Source organism: Tiliqua scincoides, chromosome 1 (assembly GCF_035046505.1).
Source record: "Tiliqua scincoides isolate rTilSci1 chromosome 1, rTilSci1.hap2, whole genome shotgun sequence".
Classification (NCBI taxonomy): domain Eukaryota; kingdom Metazoa; phylum Chordata; class Lepidosauria; order Squamata; family Scincidae; genus Tiliqua; species Tiliqua scincoides.
In genome coordinates this window covers 241,230,733-241,249,520 of record NC_089821.1, presented here as the reverse complement: position 1 = coordinate 241,249,520, position 18,788 = coordinate 241,230,733, and the positions used below count along the sequence as shown (strand labels likewise).

Below are 18,788 nucleotides of genomic sequence, written 5' to 3'. Positions count from 1 at the left end.
GAATGATGAAACACTAAAGGGATGGTTCTAAAATAATTGTTTAAGCTACCATTTATTTGATACAATTCCTGTTAGCAGAGTGAAGGATTCTGTGATCTTCTCCCGCTGAATACAATCTTTCCTAACATTTGAGGAAAATTTGATCTTTGTAAGTCATCTAGCACTTTTCACCTAACTTTTAATGTATTCTTTTAAACACAAAACCCAGGAAGGTATTTTTGATGTCCAACAGCCCAATCCCAAGCAACCTTCCAACGCTGATGCAGACATGCCAATGGGGTGTGAGCTGCATTCTGTGGTGGTGGGGACAGTCCCAGTGCCCTCCTCAAGGTAAGGGAATGTTTGTTACTTCAGGGCTGCATTGCAACTCCATCAGCACTGGAAAGGACTGGGTTGTAAATTGGTGTAAGTTCTCGAACAATTTAAGTTCCCTCACCTTTACTTCATATTATAGAACAGTCTTCTCCATTGTCAGGGAGCACTACAGTGTGCTAAATATCAATATCTGGCATTTATTTTAACATTTTAACTGCATGCTTTTTATAGAAAAGCTTCTTTAAAGTAGAGGCCAACTCAAAAAACAGTAAAGCATGACTGGCTCAGGAATTTCTAAGCTTGTCTTCCAAAACTGCAATAAATATCTTGGAATTCTTTCTCCAAAATACATATTCTTGAGATAAGTGTGCTGGGATGAAGGGTGGTGCCATGTACATACATGGTAGAAAGTCATCAGATTTTGTGGGTTTCCCTTTTCTTAATATACAGGGTGACCCAAAAGTAGGTGGACAGTAGGTGGAATAAATGTTATTTACTGTCCACCTACTTTTGGGTCACCCTGTATATTACACAGGAACACCTTGCACTTTTGTCTAGTTAGGGACCAGAGCATGGATGAAAGTCAAAAATGGATGAATGTCAAAACATTGTCTAATTTAGCTTGTATATTTACTTTGGTTGGTGAAAGAACATAATTATGTAACTAATTATGTAACATATGTGGATGTGTATAAAACCTAAATAAACAGAAATAAACATAAACATAAGAATAAACAAAATACTAAAATTTTATTAATTTATTATTAAGTATTTTAATTTTTATTAATAAAAATATAACAGCAAAGGGCTCTTTGGGGGAAGCTGTGACATAATGATAAGGCCTCTATGCCTCAGTTCCTGCACGTTCCACTTCAGCACCCACCTATTAAGGTAATAACTTTTATTTACAGCCTTGCTTGATGTGCTGTTCTCTATTAGTACAACTGAGAACTGAGTAGTGTAAAAAAGTGTCATTAATGGACACTGTCACTGCCACAACGGATGATGTACAGTGCATGTTTGTCGGTGTTCTATCATCACATGCCTTTTAGGAAGAAGGCCCTAAGATAGCTGGATTCATAACACACTGTCCTCCACCAATCAAATACTAAAGAGCTACTTAAAGGTCAACTGAAACAACAAAACCCTCTCAAAGCTGTTTTTAGAATAAAAAGTCTCACTAACTTTTTATACTGTTAGAACAGACTACCACTGCAGAGCAAAGCAATAGGATACCTAATAAATAGTAAGATAATAGCTTTGTTCTTACTAGATTCACTATGCATGATAAAGATGTGGGCATGAAAGAGGAAATGTAAGATACAGCCAAAGTCAAGGAACTAGTCTTTTGGATTTGATATTTCCACTGTATTTACTTAGTAGCTTTTCCAAGGAAATAATTATTCTTTGGAGCATTAAAGACTCAGTCACAGCTGCTGATCATTACTGCTCCCAATCCAGCAAAGCACAGCCCTCCTGTTAACAGATAAGTAGCCTGACTGATTAATATGGAGCGGTGTTACATGCATGTAACAAAAAATATGTTTTAAAAACATACTTGTCAGATTGGAACTATTGTTCTTGTAGGAAAAAGCTACAGAGTTATATGTTATGACTGCAAGAGGCAAACTAAAAGTTACAAGCAAAAGTGTGCACCAAATCCTGAGGGCTGGGTTTCTGTGAACAAATGCTGATTTGGGAGCAGTGTTTTTGTATGAAAAAATGAAGGGGGGCACAACTATTTTTTCCATGTTTCTTTTCCTACTGCAACTCACCTACTACCAAGTTGCTCCCCCCTAGTATTTCCAGTTACATATTTATGTGGCCTCTCAAGAACTAAAAAAGCATTCAAATGCACATACTTAAAATCTTGTCTTAATTCACTGCATAACTAACATGTGGAAACTTCTATATGTTTCCACATATATACACCAGCTATAGAAGCTAATTCATTTTTTTTTTATTTAAAGACAAACATCAATAGCTATTAGGTGCAATAGTCAGTGGCTTCGATCCAAAAGTGTTGTCCTGCAGGCGGAAATTACTTTTGCTCATCCAAGGCAGGTTCCCTGATTTTGTCAATTCCCCCTACCTGCTTCAGCCCACTGTGCCTACCAAACGTTTGTCCTGACGGATGGAGGAACAACCAGACTAGCCTATGTGGCACAGGCAGGACTGCAGCAGGTACAGAGGCTCTGAGAAAACTGGAGAGCACAAACAGAATGGCTTTCTATTTATGTAAGGATGCCTTTGGATTTAAGTCAAATATTAACAGTGTTTAAAGTATCACCAACATCTATCAGAGGTTAAGAAGAAATCAGTACAGAATGAAGTTCTCTTTCATCAGTCCTCCACTATCAAGAGCTCCTCAACCAACCATATCTGATTATTTACTTAGAGAAAAAAAGAGGAATAGAGAGAAAAACTCATCAAAAAAACCCAAAGAACGTATAATTGACTTCCAGAAAAAGAGGGATGTACACACACCATTATACATAAATGGTGAGGAGGTGGAGAGGGTTGCTAGTTTCAAATTCCTAGGTATTTACATCATGGAGGACCTCTCATGGACTATTAACACCAGCATGTTGATAAAAAAGGCACCAGCATGTTGATAAAAAAGGCATGTTGATAAAAAAGGTTGATAAAATAATTTTCTGAGGAAGCTTGGGAGGTTAAATTTGTTACAGGAGCTGCTTGTGTCTTACTATCTGTGCACCACTGAGAGTGTCCTAACCTATGATATCTTGGTGTGGTACAGAAATTGCTCTGCAGGGGACAAAAAAGCTCTGCAGAGACTTATTAAGACTGCACAGCACATCATCAACCTTCATCTACCAGCTTTGGAGGACATCTATACATCTCGCTCTCTGCAGAAGTCACATTGTATTCTGAGAGACCCCTTCCATTTGGCTCATAAGTTCTTTGAACTGTTGCCTTCGGGTAGGCGATACAGAACTATTAGAGCACGCACCACACGATTCCTGAACAGTTTTTATCCCACAGCCATAATTACGTTGAATAAGGCGATATAGTTGTTACCATGCTCCTGGGCATTATGGTCTGGTTATACAGTTTTATATTATGATGTATGTTGTATAGAATGTGTGGGTGAATGTGTAGAGTGTGATTGTTGGAATTGTTGTCTATATTTATGCTTGTATATCAAAGGTGCATAAATTTTGTTGTGCTGTAGCACAATGACAATAAAGTTGTTACTACTCCTACTACTACTTGCTACTACTAATCAATTTGACTCAGTACAGCTATTTTAGGGCATACAGCCTTTTGATGATAATTAAAATACTTTAATTCAAATTCCTGATTTTGTCTCAGGCATTAGTTAGAAGACTTGAGAAAAAATATGAGCGTAGATGCCGAGGACACACACATAAGAACATCCCTGCTGGATCAGGCCGAAGGCCCATCCTGTCCAGCTTCCTGTATCTCACAGTGGTCCACCAAATGCTTCAGGGCACACACAAGGCAACTTGCATCCTGGTGCCCTCCCCAGTATCTGGCAAGCTGAGGTAGCCTACCTCTAAAACCTGGAGCTTGCACATACCTACCATGACTTGTAAACCAGGATGAACATTTTCTCCAGAAATTTGTCCAATTCCTTCTTAAAGGCATCTAGGCAAGATGCCATCACTACTTGCTGTGACAAGGAGTTCCACAGATTATTTACATGCTGGGTAAAGAAATATTTTCTTCTGTCTGTCCTAACTTTCCCAACACTCAACTTCCATGGATGTCCCCTGGTTCTGGTGTTATGTGAGAGGGAAAAGAGCGCCTCTCTATCCATTTCCTGCATAATTTGGTATGTCTCAATCATGTCCCTCAGGCACCTCTTTTCTAGACTGTCTCTTCATGTCTCTTCAGTCTATGATATATAGACTGTCTATACATCATTATAGACTTCTATGATATATTTTAACACATGACAGGTATAAATATTACTTGGTTTTAACTTCCAATGTGCTCCAAGGTTACTGGATGACCCCTCCCCTCCATGAAGTTCAAAGCTGTTCTGGTCTTGCGGCTTTTTGAAGAGGATGTAGAAACCTACCTGTTTTGAAAGATTCTGCTGCTGCTGAGTGGGCAATGTAGGCCCAAATTGCAGCTAATGTATCTACTGAATTGATACAGTGGTTCCCAAACATTTTAGCACTGGAACTTTAAAACTTTAAAAAGAACTTTCAGTTTACCAGCTGCTTAAACCTCTGTGATTATAAAGGTGATTGGGCAGCAGTGCCCCTCCCTCAGTAGGAGGTGGTTTACCCTTGATGCACATAGTCTAAACTGCCTTGTCAGTTTCATGACTCACCAAAAATTGGGTTGCAACCTACTGGTGGGTCCCAGACTCACAGTTTGGGAACTGCTGTATTAATTTGTTTCACTGTTCTTTTATTTTGTTGGATGTTACCAAAGAGAATTTTGGAGACAACAAGTAGAAGGGTATTTTTGTATTCTTAGGATTAATTATTAAGTTGGAAGCAGAGTGTATTTTGGAAGAGAATGAAACCAATTCCCAGTTCTTTGGATTGCCTTTATATTACCAATCACCATGAACTGGTATTCAGACAGAGAGACAGCTTGTTTCCCACAGCTTGTTTCCACATTCCCAGTCTCCTTTAAAGAAATTTTTTTTCCCTTCAAAACCCAGCTTGATATCAAGTCTAAAAAGAAACTAGATGGTTTACCTGAATCACAAGATCTTTTGGTTGGTGTGATTAAGGAGACATGAGCTGTATCTGTGCGTGGCCCACCTGGAAACAGAAAATACAAATGAGTCCCAACAAATTTTATATTGAAAATACAGAGGTGTTGTATTCAGTGATGTGTAGGTAGCCATTATGAACTTCTGTAAGACACATGTACAAATTCTGTGGATAAGGCAGAACAATAATAAATGAGCAGGAAGGGATGTAGTTCAGAGGGACAGCACATGCTTTGCACTGAAAAGGTCCCAGATTCAGTCCATGGTGTTTCTGGATAGGGCAGAAAAGCATTCATGTATGAAACCTTGCACAGCTCCTGCCAGTCTGGGTTGACAATACTGACTTAGACAAACCTATGGTCTTGTCCATAATCCTAATTCCCCAACCCTTTGGCCATCAATTATCCAGATGCCACTACCTCTTTGTTTATATTCTTTTCATCTCAATTTTTCATTTCCCCTTCCCACATGTACAGCTCCACTCACCCTCCTTCTGGAGAAAGTTCAGCTTTCTTCTTTCTCCCGCCCCCCATTCTACCTATCAACAAACTCCACTTAGGGTTTAACTAGATGCACATATATACTTGTTAGATATCTCACTACATTTCATTCTTGATTTTCCCACCCTTTAATTGTAAATTTATCTCCCCAATAAACAGTGTTGCACCTTTACTCTGCCTCTGATAAAGACCAAGTTCTATTGAAGTCTGTCATGAGCCAAATGCATAATGGACCCTACACACATTTTGATGTCTCAGAGCACCCTTGTGTTCATGTTACAAGTTTGTCTCAGAGCATCCTTATGCAGGTGAAAACAGAACAGTCAAAACTTTAAAATGGTCATGCTGTAAGAATTCATATATAACTTTCCATATAGTGTTTAAAAGAAGAAATAACTATATGGAGAAAACAAAAAACAAACAAAAAAACCTATGGTATTTGGTCATCTGGCAACTTGCTTGTGGTAATTGGCCTCTAGGTTTCTGAGCATCCCCTCAACATGCATCATCATGTAACAACTCTCTAGGGAACTTGTTAAAATCAACAACCCAATAATTGTTTGTTGTATTGCAGTAAAAACATATACCCAAGCATTTCAAGCTGAAACAAACTCACAGCAGAGGTAACTGGCTATAGTACTATACTGCTGCACTGATAATTGGGTTATTATAACCTTATAACCTAAGATCACATTATTACAGTAGAAGGTGGCTATCCAAGCACCAATAATAGTGCACAACAGCTTCATAAAAGTATGCCTCTTGGTATGTAGATGGGCTGCTAATATGTGTGGTTATTCCATACTCATCCAAAAATCAGGACTGCTGAGGCAGTATACTTGTTAAGTGTGTGACCTGTGATCTGCTAAGTTGCAAGTTCAAATCTCATCTCACCCATTCATTTGCTAGGTAGACTTAGGTTATTATTTTCTCAGTCTTATAAACTTGTGGTGGTAAATACTGTTGTACATTACAGGTCCACTGTGGACATTTTAGATATTATAGACATTTATCCATTAAGGTGAATCAGAATGGGACTTGTACAATACACACTTCTGTTCAACTTGTCACAATTATTACCTGACAGACAGCACTGGTGAGCGCACTGCATTATCTTGAAATGCAAGTGTTTTCACTTCTTTGTTAGTGCTTCACATTACAGTATAGGTGAAGCCTGATTATCTGGAGTTTTTACATCCACGGATGTGGTTCAATGTGGGTGCCCTGAAGCCACACTGGGTCAGACTTGGCCCCACCTGAACTCTTTGAGGGGGACCGGAACTGTGCTCCAGTTCCCTCTGGAGAGCTTTCTGAAACAAGCAGAGGCAGCGTGTATCCATCGGCTGCCTCTGTAAGCCTCAGACTGGCTCCTAGAGCTGAGGGAAACCGGAAGTGATGTCTTAACGCCTTTTAAGGCATTCTGAGGTCCAGGGAAATGTCATTTCCAGTTTCCCTGGGGAAACCAGAAGTAGTGTTTTCAGCTCCAGGAGCCAGTCTGAAGCCCGCAGAGGCAGCAGGTAGATGCGTGCTGCCTCTGTAGGCTTCAGAAAGCCCTCTAGAGGGGACTGGAGTGCAGCTACAATCACTTTCAGAGGGTGAAAGGGGCCAAAAATAGCAATTTGTTTATCCATGATTTTCAGTATCCGCAGGGGTCTGAGAACGGATCCTCCATGGATACCAAGGCCCCACCTGTAGTAATGACACAAGCCTCATGAATGTGAGGTATGATACAGATAACATTGTGCATCCTCGTTTTCAGAAGCACTGCCTTTTAGGTTCTTGTATTGCAGTATGGAATGATTTAAAAGCCTAATATGAAGTTGTTCAGAGGACAGTTATAGCATCGCTATTTCTATATAATGAGATTTTTATCAAAACAAGAAGACAGGAACAAGACCTAAAGAACACTGGAAGAGTGCATGGAGAGGAGAGAAAGGAACAGATCACAACACCAGCCATCCTAAATAATATTTATATCCAGGAGTTTGGATTGATTCAGACAGAAGCAAGTTGTTTCTTAGGTCTGATCTTCAGACAAAAGTGAATTTTTCTCACGTTGAGATAACCATTTGTAGTGACCTCATGGCCATATGGAATCTAATCTTGTGAGAACAGGTTCGGTATGCTCTGCTACCACACATTTGCTCAGCAATGTGGGGAAAAAAGAACACCATTGCTTCAAAGACCACTGTTTTCAGACAAATGTTGGTGACACTGTTCTTGAACAGAAGATAAAGGAAGTTACAAAGCAGGTAGGATATACAGTCATCGGAGAATGTACTCTTACTCTGAAATATCAGTAGAACACAGAAGGTTATAGCACGTTTTGCACTTGGAGTTTATTCAAATCTGTTTATATTTCTTTTTGAAGAGCAGATGAACAATTTTCTACAACTTAAGCAACATACTTCATCATGACTCCAACTAAAGCTATATTTCTAAACTACCATCATGTTTTAGACTCAGAAGTGAAATCCGATTAAACTTATTCCAGTTTCCACACAATGGAGCACGATATTATTGTGGAAAAAGCAATAACCCTGAAACCTATATTTTTGGTAGGGTAAACCATTTTAGTTGCAATCATTGTACACTGAGGCAGCAAAACGGATTCATATTCCCTATCCTATGTATTCTCCACATACCTATATCGTCCAATACAAAACTTCACCTTATGCAGTTCTTATGCACTAAGTCCAGAGAACTGCAAAAAAAATTGTTCTGGGTCCTGCCCTATTATATGTTTAACAAGTAACACTGACTAAATACAACTAAGAAGCAGTATTTCCAGCAACTGCTTTTACCTCTAAGCCACAAATTAGTTGCTTTTATGAAACTTTTCCAATGCAGCTAAAAAAATATGGCGCATCTTTGCTAAAACCCCACCCTGCCAGACTATGACCAATTAATTATCCTATATAAAAACTAGAGAGTTCCAAGTCCAGTGTTCTACTTTTAAAAAGTAGCCATTTGCTCTGAGAGAGACAAACATCAAACAAGCAGCAGATGTGTACTGTACCATGGTAGACAACATCCAATTAGTATCGGACTGGTTGTTTTCAAACTTTAGTCTCAGTAAGCATTCCAAGACAATGGAAATAAATGTCCTCAGCATCTCAAAAGCATTAACAATATAAGAATGGCAGGTCATCTTTAACTGAAGCCTAGAATAACCAAGTAGGGAAAAGTGGAGAAAATGTGAATGTGATATACAGGAGCGCAATGCCAGATTGCTTAAATGAAGATATACAAAAATCCTGGGATGACTGTCAAGCTTCCTCTAGCACCTTCTAACACCTCCGAAGTGACTTATTTAATGCAAATGTACCCTGCCTTCGTCCTGTTTATGTGGATGACCAAAGTATGACTTCACACCTTGAAAAGCCTACTAAAAAAAAAATCAGTGGATACCAAATCAGTGGAAAAATAGCTTTAAAGACCTACTTCCAGGTTTCTTGCTCCTCCACTGTCATCCCAGAATGCTTTCGTATAGGTGCTATACCACATTCAGCCACCAGAAGGGGTGAATAATGGAAACTAATGGAAAGAAATTATAATTATTTAACAGCACAAAGGTAGGAAATGGGATTTTGGTGCTTTTTTGTTATTAAAAGGCATTTAAAGGTGGACCTCGGTATTAGAGGTGAATCAAATCAGTGGATGCCAAATCAATGGATACTGCGATCCCCCTGTATAAATATACGACATTAAGGACTCAGTCCCACAGTTTTCCCAGTGTGGAGCAATGTTGTTTGAAGCCAATCTGTGTTGATTTACCACTTAGGAAATTGTGTGCCATGACAGTCATGTGAATGCTGACATCATTACCAGAACTCAACACAGGCAGACTTTTTGTACGCTGCTGGGAGAAGTATTTCTAAATGCTTACTATGCAACAAGTCAGTCCACATCAATTAAAAACAGTAACTTGTCAGCTAGCTAAAACTTGGAAGGTAGGGCAGCACTTATTTTGCTACCAGCATCTCCTGAAACTTTGCATAAATATTAACAAAAATGGATAACTTCTTTGTAGATTTATTGTACTTTCAGTTGTCTCTCTTAATTAACATGACATTTACATAACACCACAATTAATTTTCAACTACAGGCACAGCAAACTAATTAGAAATGCAACATCCCTTATTAAATACCTTGTCAATTCACTCCCATCATAATCTCCTTGATTATTTTACCTTTACAGGATTAGACATACTAGCGTACTAAATCTTACATTCAGATAAAGCTCTACATATCAGAAGTAAAGTATGAACAGACATAATATACATTTCCATGAATTCTATCTTTCTGTGACATCCCTTGACAAGCACATTTATATAATCAATTATTTCCTTTCTGTGCATTAATTCTAGTATAACAAATACATTTTTTAACCAAAATTCTTCAAGTAGTATGATGGAGGCCAAATAAGACACAGTATTACAAAATTATCCTAATGACTATTTAGATTTAAATTCTGGCACGCCGAAAACATGATTCTGCAAAAGCTGTCTGCAGAAAATGTTGCTCAGGATTCTTTTCCTAGGGGCTGAAGCAAATTCTAAAAGACTTTCAGATATTTAAATCATAGTTAAGAAAAAGACAAATCATGCCAACTTGTACCTTTAATTTTCCATGCTGCTATGTCTCAGGAAAAAATGCACTTGTCAATCTGCTTATGCTATAGGGCGAAATCAGTGTCCAGGTGACTACAGAATGTACCAGTGAAAGAACAGGGCTGCATCTCTGTGGCTCATTTAGGCAATTTAAATGGATAGATCTTCTTAGGGTTAACACATTTTAGCTGATCATGCTAACCAGTGGCGTTCCTGGGGGTCCCCACGCCCGGGGCAAACCCCAGGATTCCGCTCCCCACACCCCATTTTGCCCCCCCGCGCACCTGACCCGGAAGTAATTGCGGTGACGTTACCATCACTGCAATTACTTCTGCACAGCTGCCTCCTCCGTTCCCCCTTTGAAAAGAAGGAGGAATGGAGGAGGCAGCTGAGGCCCCCATCCCATTCCGTGCTGTGGGGGTCTCCATGGCAGCGTACTGGAGCTGCTTCCAGCGGCCCCAGACCGCTGCAGTGGAGACCTCCGCACCGCTTGTAAGCCACGCGGAAGGCTCCGTGGGGGACAGGAAGCAGCATGCGTCTTCTCTGAAGTCGGAGGGGGCACGTGCCACTTCCCCTGCACAATGGAGAGATGCCCTCTGAAGTGTAGGAGGGGCGACCCGGGCCGGGAGGCTTCCCCTGAACCACGGAGGGATGCCCTCCATGGCGCAGGAGGAGCAAACTGGGCCAGGAAGCGGCATGCGTCCCCTCCAACTTCGGAGGGGGCGTGCGCCACTTCCACTCTACCTCTGAGGGACGCCCTCAGAGGTGGAGCAGGGGTGCCCAGGAGCACTCCTGGGAGGCAGCAAGAAGCTGCCTCCCAGGCAGCGTCTCGACGCCGACTGGGCCACCCCCTCCCCTCCTCCTTTATAGGAGGAGACGAGATGGGCGCCCTAGAGTGTCAGTGCCTCTCTAGGGCACCTGTCTCCTATCCTCCTATAAAAGAGGAGGGGAGGAGAGGGACGGCTTAGTCAGTGACCAGGTGCTGACGGAGAGGCAGCAAGCTGCCTCTCTGCAGCACTCCTCCTGGGTGGGGCGAGGGCAAGACTCCGAGGCGCCCCTGGAGTGTCAGCGCTTGGAGAATTTGCCCCGTTTGCCCTCCCCTAGGTACGCCAGTGATGCTAACTAGCCATTTTTTGTAGTCATCACAACTGATCACACTATTCCTCAGAGATAGCTAGCATATGCCAAGGGCTGTGGGGATCAGAATGTGTTAGTCTCACTTCATGCTAAGCTTTAAAGATACTAGCCAAGCAAGAAATCAAAACAGCCATTTCAGATCAGACTCATTATTCAAAAGGGTTCTGTTCCAAGCCCTCAAGTAGATGGCAAAAAACGCACTATAGCAAATCAATTTAAAAAACAAAGCTTCTTTGCTCTGCTGATTTAAAAACAGCCTTGCTGACCTTTGTAATGCACACAGAGGCAATCAGTGTCTCTCCAGGCACTTAGGCTTCACTAGGAGGCAGCAATTCCTCCCTCCACCAGGAGCCCCAGTGATAATCACTGCCATTTAGCCTTCTTTCACTTGCTCAGGTGGAAGGGAGGAGTGAAGCCTGCAGAGAATGACTAATGGATAGTCAGCCTGCTGCCCTCTCTGGCATTATTAAATGACTGTTTTCCTTTAATTTAACCCCTGCTAATTGGGTAAGAGGCACTTTTTCAAGTGGGTGCTCCTTTTTTTAGCAGGGGGAGAGTAACTGGCCCACCTCACCCCAGCACTGTCTGTTCTAGTGGCTGTCTGCTGGCATTCCTTGGCATCTTTTTAGATTGTGAGCCCTTTTGGGACAGGGAGCCATTTAGTTATTTGATTTTTCTCTGTAAACCGCTTTGTGAACGTTCAGTTGAAAAGCAGTATATAAATACTGTTAATTAAATAATTAATAATTAATTTAAAGGGCCCCTCATCAGCTTTGACATAGAAAAATCTGTGATACTTAGGTTATACCTGTAATCACTTGTATGACTGCAACACTAAAAAGCAGTATTTTAAACTGTGATTTTAAAGGGGTGCATTTTTCCCCTTCTCCAGGGATCAGCACATTCCTTCTCATTTGCAGGGGGTCATTCGTGTTGAGTCAAATTCGTGTATAAAAAATCCGTGTATAATAAGGCTGGACCTGTACTTCTCAAGATATCTGCACTTGCCAGACAACTTAAGAAAGGGCAAGAGCATGCAACTCCTACCCAGCATGAAACAAGAAAACGCTGCCATCTCTTTATGAAGTCTGGATAACTTATAGATGTCTCATTTTGAGCTGGGCAATGAGGAGCATTCAATAATCAGGAATGATGCACGGTTGCCACTGATCACCTAACACCTATATTTGTGAATTTCTGGACATTCTAAAGTTAAGATCTCACAACCTAATCACAACAATCTAAAAGTCAGAAATCCAAATAAACTATACACTTTCCAATCCTTATACACATTGTTTGGACCCTATACTAGAGTGCATAGTTTCACTGACTATATGATACCTCTACAAAAATGCAAGAAGTGATAATAGCTACATCTTCTGTGAGTAGCACGCAGCCTCAGAAAGGTCCCCCAAAAGCGTTGCAAGGCAAAACTGGAAGTCGCCTTCCAATGCTTTTGGGGGCTCAGAACAGCTCCGGACATGACCAGAGCAGGGTTCTAGTCATGTTTGGAGCTCAGTGGCTCCGAAATCTGTGTGATTTGATATCATGCGGAATTCGATATCCACAAGGGGTCCAGGAACAGAAACCTTGTGGATAACGAGGGTCCACCTGTACATTAAACATGGTCTTACTAGACCATGACTGACATAAATGTTTTTGACTAGAGGTTTTAAAAGTTCAATGCACTCAGATTTTTCATGATCTTACTTAGAGTAGCCAAGCTTAAAAAAGAATCATTTATGAACGTTGACAGCAGTAGGCCTTTATTGAAGTTTTAGAAAGTATAAGCAAGTGTACAAAAGAGGCTAGGATTTTGGGAAGGCCGTCTAAACTCTGAATCTAAATATGAATGTGTTTAACTGAAAGAGACATGCCTAATTTATCTTCATAATCAAGTTTGAAAAGAGTCATGAATTAGAACTACAAACACAAAAACATAAAAACTGAAGTTAAACAAAATCGGTGATGGAAGTCTGCAGAGACAGTGACTCTTCTCACATATATATGAAAAAATCAACAGCAGGTGAAAAGTAGTTACTTGGCCAAGATTCAGTATGTTTGACAGCATCACATTACACTATCCTTAAAATTAGTTAAATGGATAAAGATTTGAACATTCAGATCCTTAATGCACACATTTTAATAGAATCTCTTACCGTCAAAGACAAAAGTTTTTGGTGTGTTTCCCTAACGCACTGGCCTCTTGTAAGGAAAATATTAATGGCAAAATGGTGAGGTGAGAGTAGCTATGTCAACACAATTCAATTTGCATTACTAATCACATTTGTAACATAGCTATAGTGCTCCTCTAAAGTGGGCTCCCTGATTAAAAATGCTCTACAGTCAATGTAATGGAGAGAAAAAAATGATGCCCTACAACAAACATTTTGGCAGGAGAACCACATCATCTCTTTGACACTGTGTAGGGGACATTAGAATTAATTAATAAAAGAATTAATTATGCTTCAAATTTGAATAAATTTACATATATTGTCACAAATGAATAGATAAATGAATGAAGGTGCAATCCTAACCCCTTATTTCAGTGCTTTCCAGCACTGGCATAGCGGTGCCAATGGGACATGTGCTGCATCCTGCAGTTGGGTGTCACTCATGGTGGCCTCCTTAAAGTAAGGGAATGTTTATTCCCTTACCTCAGAGCTGCATTGCCCTTATGTCAGTGCTGGAAAGCACTGACATAAGGGGTTAGGATTGTGCCCTCAGAGACAGAACTTATATGAATGAATCAATCAATTTTACTGAGCTTATTTATAATACACATGAGAACTGTAATATAGGCATGTAGAACCACATGAGAACTATGAACTGTTTGCCACATACCACTTGCACAGTGAAAATATACAGACCAAACCAGAAACACATGGAGACATAAGTTGTTCAGAGGCAATGGGGGAGGGGGTTGTAAAATACCCAGGGAAAAGCAGAACACACATGGAGAATTAAAAAGGACTTGCTCTAATTTGGCCTGCAGCTTGCATCTGGAAGTCACAGACTAGTGTGGACTCCAACAGTCTTCGATGGGCCAGAGGCTCATTGGAGACTGGGGACTCTCTGGGGGCAGGATTTGGGGACCCCAAGGGCTGGGGTTTGGCCACCCCGTCTTACAGCATAACCCCATGCATGTCTACTCAGAAGCAAATACCACTGTGTTTAGATAAATGTGCATAGAATTGTGGCCTTAATCCATTTCTAATTTTTCAAGTTTCCAGTTTACCGTAGGTTCTGCTCCCCAGCATACAGGGGTATGGGAAGGCATTAGCTGTCTTGCTCACGGTTGAATCACATTTTATGGTGGACTGTGGCAGACTTGTATAATATGTATAAGATCAAATATCAATGTCCAGTTTGTCCAGCCATTCAAGGACAGAGTTATCTTCACTGAATAAGTCAGACCATGGGCCAGTATACACCCTCAGTTTGCAGCCAGACACAGTGTGGTATATAATTTGGAGGGGAAACCTGCAATCACACTGTCGGGTAGATACTAACCCCCGTTTAAACACTGAATCCTGACAAACACCATGGAAGGTATGAATCCTGTTCAAAGTTTTCCAGTGCTGGCGAGGTAGGTTGAAACCTGGCACCTTAAGTGTAGGATCATCTAAATATCTACCTATTTCTGGGCGTCTGACTGCCCATTTAACTTTCCATTGGGCACTGATGTTGACATTATTATGCAGATGTTGTACAAGTGACAGAGAAGGCTTCCTGGATTTAAGCCTACCAATTGATAAATGAAACTGAGGCATGTGAATGGGAGACTTCCCCCCTCCCCAAATGCAAATATCTATGTCAGAGAGCTATGGTCAGCAAACACCTTTCAACACACATTCAATCAGGCAGCCTGGGAATCTAGAGATGTCTGCCTATGAGTTCCCAGAGGAACACTGGTGAACAAACATGTCTGCTGCCATAAATTCGAATGACTCAATTCAATTTTTTTCCTAATGTCCTATCACAAATAGCTGCTGAAAATTAGCAATGGTTTGGAAAGAAAATGTTTGAATAACCAATTAAAAATGTCCACCTTTAACTGAACTGTGCACACACCACAAACAACTGACTAAAGGATCAGGCTTAAAAGCTTGGAGGCTCATCCGTGCTAAATAGCTATAGACACTGTGACTTAAATTAGTTCTTAAGATCACCTGCATTTAAAATGATACCAAAATATGAGGTCATATGAAAATACTAAAATTTCTTTTGCTAAAAATTAAGTACATGAGGACACCTCATTTGTATGAGGGGTAAATCACATACAAGTAAACATCTACACTGGTAAATTCAATTGTTTTATGTACAAAGGACCAATGACATTTTACAGACTTAAATGATTTTTCAAATCATCTACTCATGCTGTTTGCAATCTGCAGAGTTTAGGAAAAAGTTAAGCACAAATTCAAATGAAACCATGTCCTCTGCAGTGAAGAGCTACTGAAAACTCAAGCCTAAAAAAAAACTGCCAAACTCAGATTTTTTTTTCATACTGACATTTTTCATGTCATCTTACAGTTTAGATTTCACTTAAACCTGCACAGTGTCAGCTTCAGCTGCAATGGCATAGAAAAAAGGAAAACAGTGTGACAGCCCCACGGAAGGGGATGAAGGGCTCAGACTAAATGGAATTGTTCTAGTATATGGCATGACCTTTTAATAAAGTACACAGAGACTTTCTAATAAGCAGATTTTGAAGGAGTGCTTAGGAAAGAAAAGTCTTTCAGTTCCCCTTCTCCCATCTGTATGATCAACATTTTACAGACAGCCGTGTAGTAGGAAGCCTAACAAATCATCCACAGACAATACATCCTAAATGTATTCTAGTGCTGGTGGAATCATTAATGTCAACACATCCTGAAAAAAAGAAAAATGGTTAAGGAGAGAGAAAGTAGACAATACAAAGATGTATTTTGAATACTAAAAACTTACCTAGTTTCCTGAAACAAGAGAACATATACTTTAAGAGTAGCTAAGACGTTTGAGGCCAAATTTAGCAAACCCATGTGCTATGGGAAGCAGACCAAGTATGAGTAAGTTATGCAGGAAGGATCTTCTCTATGTAGCTTTTCACTTCAAAAGCTACTTTTAGGGCATTATTTTTGCTGACTTGAATCTTAAAGCCAAAGAATGGAAGCAGAAAGAAAAGCATCCAAAGATCTTGTGCCGGAAATGTCAGATAAGAGTCTGATGTAGAGGTTGCAGAGTTCCAAATGATGGTTCACAAGTTCGGTGTCAGACCTGCATTTGGCCTTTGATATTGTGAAGATTCATATTTAGCCACTTCCCCCTTCTTCAGGAGTAATACTGGAAGCAGCACTTCCTCTGAGAAAGAAAATTCAGCAACTGGCCTAAATTTTCTTAGCACTTCAGATAGTTTTTCAGATATGGATTGTATAGAAAACAGAATAGGCACTAGTGTATGAGTAGCTCTAAAAAGAATTAGGAGCCAGACAGTAAACTAAAAGAATGCATGCAATCGTATAAATAACTTACTAGGATATTAATGCATCATGGAGCATACATTGTGTGCAAAGGCTTACAACAGAAAAAAACACATTTTAAAAGTTATGTGGGATAATATAATTAAAGAGTATCTCCCACCTCTTGGAATATTTTTCAAGAATTTTCCATATATTCCACCCATGCAACAAGGCTATTAAAAGCAATAGATCTTTATTGCATGATGATGAACAAAATGTCTACTACAATTACTGTCTCTTTACCCTGTAAAGTAATTAACCATAGCTAGTATCTCAATGTAGGCTTGGAGGAAAGATCACAACAAGCTGCCATCTGAATTTTGTTAAAGAATACTTCTAAGCACTCAGTTCTATTCACACTATAGTAAGGATTAACTAAATGATAACCTACATAGTACTTGGTGCAATACAAGCAGATCTATTCAGTAAAACACACAGCTGTACATCATCTTACTATACTGAAAAATATCAATCTTTGAAGAAATGCTGCTATAATGAAAGCATTATAAAACTCTCTACAAAACAAAACAAACAGGAAAAAGCTACCCTTAAATTAAAATCAAAAAAGACATTTAAAGTTTGGGCATTCTTCATTATAAGAAAGAACCTTCCACATTGAGACCATCATCAATCAGAAAAAGCTTCATCTGCTGTATAATTAGCTCTGATAAATGACACTAATCTGAGCTACATTAGAGAACGACTGTTTGGGGGGGGAGTGCAGGGAGGAAAAAGATAGCTGAAACTGTAAATAAATCTAACCACTGTTTCACTTACAGCCATCCCAGCAGGAAGTCATAAAGAATTTTTTATAGGTAATATTTTCAAATGTGCTGCTGCCTGTGCTGCCTAATATCTATCATCCTGGACTATGCATTAGTGCATGTACAGAAGCTTAGAACAGAAAAAACACATATTTTAAAAATACGTTCTCTTCTGCATATCTTTACAGTTAAACGCACTGAAAAATTTTAATAAAAAATTGGGCCAGCAAAATAGCAATGCAGGATCACCAAACAGAAGGTCTCCACGGAAGGCAGATGACAGTGGATATTGGAACACTGAAAGACCAGAAACTTGGGACATCCTCACAGAAGGGTGCTGCTAGAACTCTTTTTATAGCACACTCCTGGCATTTCTATGAAGTAGAGATGGACTGAAGCAACATGGGGCTACCTTAAGGAGTGTAAATGGGAATTAGAGGACAGGTCCTCTCATGGATTGAGAACTGGTTGGAGGCCAGGAAGCAGAGAGTGGGTGTCAATGGGCAATTTTCACAATGGAGAGAGGTGAAAAGCGGTGTGCCCCAAGGATCTGTCCTGGGACCGGTGCTTTTCAACCTCTTCATAAATGACCTGGAGACAGGGTTGAGCAGTGAAGTGGCTAAGTTTGCAGACGACACCAAACTTTTCCGAGTGGTGAAGACCAGAAGTGATTGTGAGGAGCTCCAGAAGGATCTCTCCAGACTGGCAGAATGGGCAGCAAAATGGCAGATGCGCTTCAATGTCAGTAAGTGTAAAGTCATGCACATTGGGGCAAAAAATCAAAACCTTAGATTTTGGCTGATGGGTTCTGAGCTGTCTGTGACAGATCAGGAGAGAGATCTTGGGGTGGTGGTGGACAGGTCGATGAAAGTGTTGACTCAATGTGCGGCGGCAGTGAAGGAGGCCAATTCTATGCTTGGGATCATTAGGAAGGGTATTGAGAACAAAACGGCTAGTATTATAATGCCGTTGTACAAATCGATGGTAAGGCCACACCTGGAGTATTGTGTCCAGTTCTGGTCGCCGCATCTCAAAAAAGACATAGTGGAAATGGAAAAGGTGCAAAAGAGAGCGACTAAGATGATTACGGGGCTGGGGCACCTTCCTTATGAGGAAAGGCTACGGCGTTTGGGCCTCTTCAGCCTAGAAAAGAGACGCCTGAGGGGGGACATGATTGAGACATACAAAATTATGCAGGGGATAGACAGAGTGGATAGGGAGATGCTCTTTACACTCTC

The 18,788-nt window shown here is 40.3% G+C and overlaps 1 protein-coding gene across 2 annotated transcripts in view; it reads right to left on the bottom strand.

Annotated features, from left to right (window-relative positions):
• Positions 1-18,788, bottom strand: part of ZFAND3 (zinc finger AN1-type containing 3) — a 184,721-nt gene that overhangs the window by 39,831 nt on the left and 126,102 nt on the right. For both annotated transcript variants that reach the window (XM_066618640.1, XM_066618639.1), the window contains exon 5: positions 5,019-5,084. In XM_066618640.1, coding sequence (XP_066474737.1) covers positions 5,019-5,084 — 66 coding nt within the window. The remainder of the gene's footprint in view (positions 1-5,018; positions 5,085-18,788) is intronic.